At 37.4% G+C, this 10,544-nt stretch overlaps 1 protein-coding gene and 1 non-coding gene across 2 annotated transcripts; both read left to right on the top strand.

Moving 5' to 3' along the window:
- The first annotated feature begins 1,637 nt into the window (after positions 1–1,637).
- Positions 1,638–2,991, top strand: LOC147474431 (uncharacterized). Its single transcript, XM_086585080.1, has 3 exons — positions 1,638–1,931; positions 2,230–2,451; positions 2,809–2,991. Exons 1-3 carry the CDS (start codon positions 1,638–1,640, stop codon positions 2,989–2,991), a joined length of 699 nt encoding a protein of 232 aa, XP_086441206.1.
- Positions 2,992–9,818: 6,827 nt separating this feature from the next.
- On the top strand, positions 9,819–9,923 carry LOC147474430 (small nucleolar RNA R71). The gene has a single exon (XR_015209965.1). It is a non-coding gene; the product is annotated as a small nucleolar RNA R71 (small nucleolar RNA).
- Positions 9,924–10,544: the final 621 nt, after the last annotated feature.

Here is a 10,544-nt window from a genome sequence, read left to right as displayed (position 1 = left end):
ACACCGGACTTCTAGAAGACTCTCCACATAAAGTTCTAGGCAACGGTCATGTCGGCGCTCGAGGGAACCCAATACAACCAGACTGTGGCTTAAATTTTATATTTTGGGGGACTAGGGTGTAGGACGACGCCATCCTTGACCGTGCGAGGGGTGCAACGGTCTAATAATATTACCCTTATTACATATGGTATAGCCTCAACCTGCCCCAAAAAGAACTTAAGTAGCAATTAACTCACTACAACAAATATGACATATGACATCACTAATTTTAGATCACTTTCAACAAAGTGATGTCATATGAAAACTATGACATCACTTTTCTTAGCATGTGATGTAATAATTATCATAGTCTTTTTTTAACATTACTTATTTGAAAGACTGATGTAGTAGAGTTGTGCAACATCATTTTAATAAGTGATGTCGTGATAGTGATATAGTAACACTTTTTTACGTCACTTGCCGTGTCACTTATAAAGTGATATAATATTTATGTATTCAACATCACTTTAAAGGTTTTGTCACTCACCGTGTCACTTATAAAGTGATGTAATATCTATGCATTCAACATCACTTTAAAAGTGACTTTGCCAAGTTTTCAAAATGACTTGTGACGTGACTTCCAGAAGTGTTATTATTAATATACCTATTAATTATTAAGTTAATTAGTTAGAAAAAATCACTGAAAAAAATTAGGTTAAATAGAAATGAAACAGGCGCGTGATTGGTTTGCTATACTAGACGCCCTGAAACGAGAAATAAAAAATAAAAGACCGCAATTTTTTTTGGTTTCCCTATAATTGAAAGACCATCGAAAAATTAGTTTAAATAGAAATTAAATAGCCCATTGGTTAAACAAACTATTTGCACTTGACACGGGCGGCGACTTCGGTTATATCTAAAAAAAGTAGGAGGGCCTTGACGCCGTATTAAAGGGCATAAAAATTAATTAATATTTATAATTTTATTTTATATAAATTAAAAATAAAAAAATAAATTAAATGTATCAACATTCATAAATTCAAAACTATTAAAGATAAATAGTCACAAAATTAAGTTTAATATTTCCTAATCAAACTTTAAAAACATGTCATAAGTCTTAACAAAACAAAAAAAATGAAAAAATTGAGTTTTTGAATATTATTTTGATTTATTTTTTTTTTTTTAGGTCAAAATCCGCGTTCTGACCATGTTGACTGCGTCCTGACTGTGTCTTGACCTGCGTCCGGTTTAGTTGACTGCGTCTTGACCATGTTGACTCCCGTCCGACGCGCATCCATGCCGTGTCCGCGTCCGACGCGTCGATGCGGACATAGCCTATTAGGAGGTGTGTCCGTGCTAGCCTTAAACGAAAATTAGAAAAATTTGATACTGAAAATTTTGGTTTCCCGCTGAGAGAACTTGGTATAATTTATACTTAGGGCAAACTGTTATGGGAAAAGCTAGAAAGTCGGCTGAAAATTATTGCGAAGTAGGTTTGTTTCTTCTTCCTTTCTTCCTCCCCTCTTGATTTTCTTCTCATATACCAGTTTGACATTAACTAATTTATACCTTGTTTTCACGATTTCTTCAAAAAAAAGAATCATCTTTTTCAATTTTCTGCTGCATTATAGAAAAAAAGATTGTAGTGTGAAGCAAAGATGCAAAGGAGAGTGCTTCATTCACCTGTTGTTCTCTCAAGAGGGAGACGTCCCTTGTTATCTTTCTTTGATTATTTGCCTTGTTCTACTAATTTATCAACAACTAAAACATCTCCTTCATTGAGATACAGGAAACTATCGAGGTTGAGTTTAGTTCGGGGCACAGTTAGAGCTCAAGAGTCGTCTAATATTAGTATTGGGCCTGGGGGATTTGATGGAAGAGAGGAAAATGACAACCAGAAGGGCACTCTTCCTGCTAAAGAGATATCTAAACCGGAGAAGCCTCTCATACAAGTTCCACTTGAAATCTATGCTAACAAATCCACTTGAAATCATATGGAAGTCTTTCAGCCTTGTGTTCACACTGAGATTCTTCCACTACAATATTATTTCTTGTTTCTTGTTTCTTGTTTCTCTTTTTGGGTTTTTTGCTTTTTTGTTCCCAATTACGACTCCAACCTTCTCTTGCACCAAAATCCATTGCAAGCTTTAGATGCCTGTAACAGAGGTATCATATGTAAAACATGCATGCGAACGTGCACACCCTTCTAGTGATTATATTAATTCAAATTATTATTTGCAACATGTTCAGGCAACTTCTGTGATTGGTTTGCTAAATTCAGATGTAAAACTAGCCTTGAAGTCTGCATTTGGAAATTTGGATGGTCCATTATTGGTCATTGATTGGTGCAAAGGTCACAGTCAGTTAGGTGATGCTGATGGATGTTTTGGTGAATCAGTTACAAGTGATGTTAAGGATTCAAGTACTATTACTTCGGGTGTGTACTTGTACTTAAAATTAAGCTTATATTACGTAAATAGGTATGAGGATGATTGGCTCAAGACATCAGCAAGCTCTCTGCAACTTTGGGAGAAAGCTCCTCTGGAACCATATGCTCTACCAAAGCCTATAAGCATTTGTTATTTTGAAATCTCATGATATTTATCCATTTTGGATGTGATAAAGCCTTAAAGGTCTTTTTTTTAAAATGGCCTCCCCATATCTACTTGCTTAGGCAAAGAACCAGTCCATTTACCTCCGAGTTCTTATTGTTTAGTAACTGTTGCAGATGACTTATTATGTTGTGTGAAGAAAAAAATGGCAAAGTGGCTAACAAATCCACTTGAAATCATATGGAAGTTTTTCAACCTTGTGTTCTTTGCTGAATAGGGGGACCGATCTATGCTTGCAGCAATCGCTCTAGGTGTTATACAGTCTCCTTGGGGTGTGGCTGGCGGAGCAATTGCTGGGCACCTAATTGCAACTTTTGTGCCTATTCTGGGAGGAGCGTTTCTTCCCAAGTACATATCTGAAAAACTGGTTGGCTATATAGGCGGAGGGTTATTTATCTGAAGAACATGAAGGGTATTTGCTTTGAGGTATGTGATGTCGGTGCTCCATGCCCTCGATGCCATTCACGCGAGGTGGTGGTCGTCATTCCAACCGCAAGGAGAGTCATCTATGCTTCACAGATTCTTGCCAAGCCAAGGCTATTGGAGCCTGTTTACATGGTCGAGATCCGTGCCCCGTGCGGCACTTGGTGGTATTTATGGTGTTTTGAATCAGAAGCGTGGGCATGTCTTTGAGGAGATCAGAGGCCGGTACTCCATTATATAACATCAAAGCGTGCTTGCCAATCATTGAGTCATTTGGGTTCTCCGGTCAACTTCGGAGCCGCAACATCCGGACAGGCCTTCCCACAGTGTGTGTTTGATCACTGGGACATGATGTCCTCAGATCCTTTGGAGGCTGGGTCACAAGCAACAACCCTTATGTCTGAGATTCATAGGAGGAAGGGCTTGAAGGAGCAAATGACTCCCCTCTCCGAATTTTAGGACAAGCTATAAGGTGTTAATTATCAAGTTGGGGTTTTCCCATCGTACTTTTGGCTGTCATGTGATATGTTCTTATTATGATTTTGACACTATGTTAACTGCTCTACACACTTATCTTTCCGATTTTCATGTTTTACGGTTTACTTGTGGTTATTTGGATTCAGTTATTTTAAGGTTTACCTCATAACTATTTAAATGTGATTTTAAGATACATTTCATTTTTATTTGATAATAAATAACCAGAAAAATGGTATTATATTGGGATGATATTGGAAATTTTGTTTTTTTATTATTATTTTTTTTTATTCTTTTGATAAATGGGACATCACTTTTAAAGTGATTTATAGAGTTATTTCACATCACTTTACAAGTAATTTGGAATCTGAATGAAAAGTGATGTTAAACGTTATAACATCACTTGTGGACATCGATTAAAAAGTGATGCAAAGTTATAACATCACTTGTGGACATCAATTAAAAAGTGATGTGAAGTAACATCACTTGTGGACATCATTTAAAAAGTGATGTGGAAAACCCTGACTTTTCACGTCGCCACCATTCACATCACTCTCAAAACTGATGTCGTATACTTTTGACATCACTTTTTAAGTGATGGGAAATGTCATTTATGTTGTAGTGACTAAGGGTTGGTCTGGTGGAATCCATTGCTCGAGTCTTAAGAAGGCCACATTCGATGTTGAACATGAATCTCGTTGGGTACAAAAATAGTGTTAAGGAAAAAAAAACTCGAATATATACATGTTGAGTCTTTTAACGTCAGATCCTGAAAACGATTTTGAGTCTTTTAATGTCCGATCCACAAAATGACTGTGAGTCTTTTAACGTCAAATCCTCAAGACAATTGTGAGTATTTTAATGTCAGATCCTCAAGACGAACCCCAACCTGTGGGAGCAATGGGGCGACGACGAAGTTTATCCTGCTCAGCTGGTGTCAGACAAAAGTATACCTTATACCAGAAAATATCAGATAATAATTTAAGACCAGGACAGAAAGGTGTTTGACAATGTATACACTACTCGATCTTTTGTGCATGTCGCTTACGAGCAAAGTACTATGACTATTACCTATTCGAGATGGGTGAGACTTACACCAAATGATAAGCTGAAGTTCGTGAGGAAGAGAATAGAAAAGGGAAGAGAAGGAAGGAGGGGAAATTTTTGGCACCTATTGTTTACCAGAAGGCACGTTTGCTCGATTATCAGAAAACATTAATACTCAGTTTTGAAATAGAGTTTTTGTGGACTACGGTTCCGGTGCTTGCAACCACACACTCTAAGAGATTTGAGAGAAGAAAAGAAAAGAGGGCCCGACTACCCTAATGGTGTACTTCCCATTTTTTTAAACACATGGAAGGAAGTATACCAGCGAATCTAGTAGTCTATGTAGACTAGATCTTGGAGAAGAGTCTTTTCGACATTTGGAGAATGCAACTCATGATAATGTTTAAGGCATTGGCCATTTACTTGAAATTCAATGTTATCGTTTCAATTTTTCAAAGAGATAGCCCCATAAGGGGTAACAACAGAGATAGTGAAAGGACTAGACCATCGTGTTTTCAATTTTCATGGAAAAATGTGTAATCTTGAGTTGTACAACAAAACTTTTTGACCAATTTTGAAATCTTTTCTCCATGTGCTTGTCATGCACTCTTTTCATGTTGGCTTTATAGGACTTCGAGAGATCATAGGCATCACTCCGAATTTCCTCAAGCTCATTTAATCGTAATTTTTGCTTCTCCCCTACCGCATTGGTATTATAATTTAGGCTTTTGATGGCCTATAGAGCACGATGCTCAAGTTCAACCAGCAGATGACAAGGTTTTCCAAAAATGAGGCGATAAGGAGACATGCCTATAGGTGTCTTGAAGTCCGTTCTATATGCCCACAAGGCATCAAATAAACGGAGAGACCAGTCTTTCCTATATGGATTAACTATTTTTTCTAAAATAGACTTAATCTCTCTATTAGAGACTTCTACTTGGCTACATACTGGTCTGAGGATGATATGGAGTTGCCACCTTGTGAGTGACTCCATATTTCTTTACTAACAATTCAAAATTTTTATTACAAAAATGTTTCCCCCCATCACTAATGATAGCTTTGGGAACTCCAAATAAAACAAGAGAAAATATTTTCTTTTACAAACAAAACGACAGTCTTCTGATCATTCGCACGACATGACATTACCTCAATTCATTTTAACATGTAGTCAACAGCTACTAGTATGTAGAGAAAGCCATGAGAATTTGGAAAGGGACCCATGAAGTCAATTCCCCACACATCAAAAATTTCCACCATTAAAATTGGACTTAAGGGCATCATATTGCGTTGAGTAATGCGTCCTAGCTACTAGCAGCGGGTACATGCTTTACAATGTTCATGTGCATCTCTAAACAGTGTTGGCCAATAAAACCCACATTGTAAAACCTTGGCCCCAGTTTTCTTACCACTGAAATGACCACCACAAGATTACTTATGGCAGAAGGATAACACATCTTTGTGTTCCCAGTCAGGAATGCAACGGTGGATCAGTTGGTCTGAACAATACTTGAAGAGGTAAGGATCATCCTAAAAATAAAATTTCACATTGGATAAGAAATTTTTCCGGTCAGTACGAGACCAAGATGAAGGGACTTCCTTGGTTATTAGGTAATTTACTATATCAGCGTACCAAGGAGATGAAAGACGGAATACAAGTGTTCATCAGGAAAGGAATCACAGATAGGTTCGGTATCATTATCGACATCACTGATGAGTAGTGATAAATGGTATACAATTACATTCTCACAGCCTTTTTTATCTTTAAGTTCTAGAGTAAACTCTTGTAATAGGAGTATCCATCGAATTAACTACTGTTTTGCATATTTTTTCGTTAGCAGGTAACGAAGTACCGCATAGTCAGTGTAAACTATTGTGGAAGAACCAACTAGGTAAGGACGAAACTTATCCAAAGCATAGACAACAACGAGAAACTCTTTCTCAGTGGTGGTATAGTTACGTTGAGCTTCATTAAGAGTTTTACTAGCGTAGTAAATGACAATTGGCTTGTCATCTCGGCGTTGCCCTAGGACAGCTCCAATAGCGTAGTCGCTTACGTCACACATTAATTCAAAAGGTTTAGACCAATCAGGTGGTTCAATTATAGTAGTTGTAGCCAGGGCAAATTTTAAGATCTCAAAAGCTTGTTTGCAATTGAAATTGAAGTAAAAAATGACATCTTTAAGTAGGAGATTTGTTAAAGGTCGAGCAACCTTAGAAAAATGTTGAATAAATCTCCTATAGAACCCTGCGTGTCCTAAAAATGCACATATGTCGTGAACTATTTTTGGTATAGTAAGGGAAGCAATTTTTCCAATCTTAGCTTTATCGACTTAGATTCCGTCCTTTGAAACAATATGTCATAAAACTATTCCTTTTGTAACCATAAAATGGTATTTTTCCCAATTAAGAACGAGATTTTTCTCTTCATAACACGTAAAAACCTTTTCAAGATTTAATAGACATCTATTGAAAGAATTACCATATATTGAGAAATCGTACATGAAGACTTCTATAAAATGTTCAACCATATCACTGAAAATGTGAAGCATACAGCGTTGGAATGTACCAGGGGTATTGTAAAGGCCGGAAGGCATTCGTTTATATGCAAATGTACCAAACGGATAGGTGAACATTGTTTTTTCTTGATCAGCAGGATCTATGACTATTTGAAAATAGCCTGAATAACCATCAAGAAAATAATAATATGCATGACCCGCTAAACGTTCAAGCATCTGGTCGATGAAGGGAAGTGGGAAGTGATCCTTACAAGTAACCACATTAAGTTTGTGATAGTCAATGGATATTCTCTATTTCACTGGGATATGAGTGGAGATGCATTCATCTTTATCATTTTGCATAACTGTAATGCCAGACTTCTTGGGAACAATGTGGACTGGACTTACCCAAACACTATCAGAGATAAGGTATATAATACCCGCATCGAGTAACCTTAAAACTTCCTCCCTTACCACATCCTTCATGGCTGGGTTTAGACGATGTTGTGGTTCACGTGACATTTTTGCATTTTCTTCAAGATGTATGCGATGGGTGCACCCACTAGGGTCAATGCCCATCCAATAGTAGAACGGTGTTTTTATTTGACATTAATTAAACGGGATTCCTAATCGTCAGTCAATTGTGATGATAATTGGGTGACTACCATCTAGATCAAGATGTACGTATTTTAAATCCAAAGGAATAGGCTTTCAGTCAGGGGTGGGAGGAATGTGTATCAAAGATTCTTGAGGAAAGTCGTCTTCCATAGAGAAAACAGATTGATGGTCATCTAAATCCCTCGACATCACGGTAATAGGCTCAAATAGTGGTATTGACTCTAATAACGCGTTTACTTTCTGAGTGTAAGCATTGACATCAAATTCAGAAACACCAAAGGAAAGAAATTGGTGTACTTCATTGTTAGAAAAGAGTTTGTTAAATACTCTTGCATAAGGCTGTCAACCATGTTAACCTCGCCATTAATCTCAACCTTTGGAATTTGTTTCACTAACTTGAACACATTAACCTCGACCAAAAGATTTTCGAAGGACATGGTCATGGAACCATCCCTACAGTTTATGAAAGCATTAGTAGTTGCTAAGAACGGACACCCTAAGATGATAGGAATGGAGTCACAGGCAACTTCTGTATCTAGAATGATAAAATCGATGGGATAGTAAAAGTCTTGGAATTTTACGAGGACATTTTTCACAATTCCTTTTGGATACTTAATGGAACGATCAACTAACTACTGAGTCATGGTGGTAGGTTTAAGCTCATGAAAACTTAGTTGTTTGAATAAGTAATATGGAAGTAAGTTCACACTAGCTCCTAAGTCTAGTAGCGCAGTAGTCGTATATTTGTCACCTAATGTGCATGGAACTATTGGTCTACCAGGGTCCTTGTATTTGACTATACCATTGTATTCGGTGATAGATGGGAACTGTTCGGTGAGGAACGCTTGTTGAGGAACATTGGTTCTCCATTTTGTGGTGCATAAATCTTTCAAAAACTTTGCATGTTTTGGCAATTGTTTGAAGGCATCGAGAAAAGGTAAGTTGATTGTCAAATTCTTAAAAGTTTCTCGAGTTTCATTAAAATTTTTGTCAGGTTTATTCTTTGTCAAACGGGTAGAAAACGGTGCCTTAGGACGGAATTTGGCATAGGGATCTGCTTGCTCATTTCCCAAATTTTGAGTTGGTGACTTTGTTAGAATTGGTGCTTCCATCATAGGTTCCTTATCGGAAACAAATTTATTAGACAATCCAATTACCTTTGGTTGATCATTTGGCATACGTATTTGACTGCCTACGGTTTTGCCAGATCTAAAAGTAGTGATTGCATTCACCTTGGCCTGGTTTGGAGCATTTGTACCAGGTGCATTAGTGAGTTCAAAGGCAGTGTTTGCTGGCTTAGGGTTCGGAACTGCTTGTCCAGGAAACACGCCTTTCTGACTCTTTTCTTGCGCTAATTGTTGAAGCGATTGTTGGATAAACGTCAGTATTTGAGATTGTTGGTTCATGTAAGCTAAGAAAGTCTCGCTCGTCATATCAGTAGCGAGTGGCATAGGTTGTGCAACAGGGACTAGTTCACGATTATTGCTGAGAAGTTGTGAATTATAGCCAGAACTGGGATTGGTTGGAACAAGGCTGCGGTTGATTTGGTAGTTAGCATTGGAATTACTTTGAAACTAATTTTAACTTTGTTGGTACTGTTGATTATTTTCTTGGCGGTATGGAATAAAGTTGGTGGATGGCCGAATAGGTGGATTGGAGAAGCTTGGAGGAGCCATTTGTTGGGAATTTAGGCGCCAAGCAAAATTCGGATGTTGTCTCCAAGGTGCATTAGGAATGTTGAATGCACATGCCTCTTCTGATGGTTGGGAAGGGGAGGCATATAACAAGGGACAATAAGCATCAAGATGGTCAGGACTGAGACAAAGAATACATAGGGAGGTGTTAACGTTCATGACCTATTTTGGGAGTTGATCGTTTACTTAAACGAGGGCATCTACTTTTTTAGTCAGGGATTCTATCAGATTTTTTAATTTGGGATCGGGTTTTACCTAAAAAATAGATGTAGCTTTTGTAACAGTGTCCTTAAATGATCTAGAAGAATCAGTGTTACCCTAATGTGTACCTCTTGTTGCTTGTTTTTCATGAAAATTATATGCTTCAGTAGCTCCTTTGTCCATGAAGAAACCGCCGTTCATTATATAAAGTGTTTCTTTTTGATGATCATATTGGAAAGTTCATTAAAGAATGAACGAACAAGAACAGCGGTGTCAAGCTGATGATGAGGGCATTCTAAAAGAAGATCAGTAAATCGACTCCATGCTTCTGTAAATGATTCATGAGGATTTTGATGAAAGAATTACATTTTCTGAAGCATTTCAGTAGTTTTCTTCTGAGTATAAAATTGTAGCATGAAAGCTTGCACAAATTTATTCCATGTTTCTATGGATTGTGGTTGTTGTCCTGCTAGCCAAACTGACGCTTTATAAGCTAAAGTGAAAGGAAACAACCTAAGCAAGACTTGTTCGGTAGAGACTGATGGATGGTGAAATGTGGTGGCTACTTGTTGAATCCTACGGAGGTGATTGTACGATTTCTCATGATCTAGACCATGATAAACAGGTAACAATCCAAAAATGTTGGGCAGGATTCAAAAATCACCGACAATATCCTCGAGTTTGACGCAGGAAGAAGGTCCTTCCTGTAAGGCAGTATAGAAGTCCGGAAGGGGCTTCTCAAAATGGAGTTTAAAATTTAGCCATAACGAATGAAGTTAATGGCGACAAGGGATCTTGATGATTTTTATTAACAGATGAAGAACTTTGTTGAGGTGAGAGCTTACACAATTACCTATCGTATTTTCTCCTATAATAAGTATGTTCAAATTCTTTATTATTACCAGACCTTAATCTCATCCAAGCATAAAATTAGATCTGATGCACAAAAGAAACTTATTATTACTTGAATTTTATTATTTTCTTAAGCATTAGAAGTGAAC

Source organism: Coptis chinensis, chromosome 9 (assembly GCF_015680905.1).
Source record: "Coptis chinensis isolate HL-2020 chromosome 9, ASM1568090v1, whole genome shotgun sequence".
NCBI classification, from domain to species: domain Eukaryota; kingdom Viridiplantae; phylum Streptophyta; class Magnoliopsida; order Ranunculales; family Ranunculaceae; genus Coptis; species Coptis chinensis.
Note: the sequence above shows the minus strand (reverse complement) of the source record. Positions and strands in the feature narration are given on the sequence as shown.

Coding starts and splice junctions, on each gene's coding strand:
- LOC147474431 (XM_086585080.1), top strand. CDS start 1,638: ATGCAAAGGAGAGTGCTTCATTCACCTGTTGTTCTCTCAAGAGGGAGA. Junction 1,932..2,229: donor CGGAGAAGCCTCTCATACAA/GTTCCACTTGAA, acceptor CAACATGTTCAG/GCAACTTCTGTGATTGGTTT. Junction 2,452..2,808: donor TAAAATTAAGCTTATATTAC/GTAAATAGGTAT, acceptor TTTGCTGAATAG/GGGGACCGATCTATGCTTGC.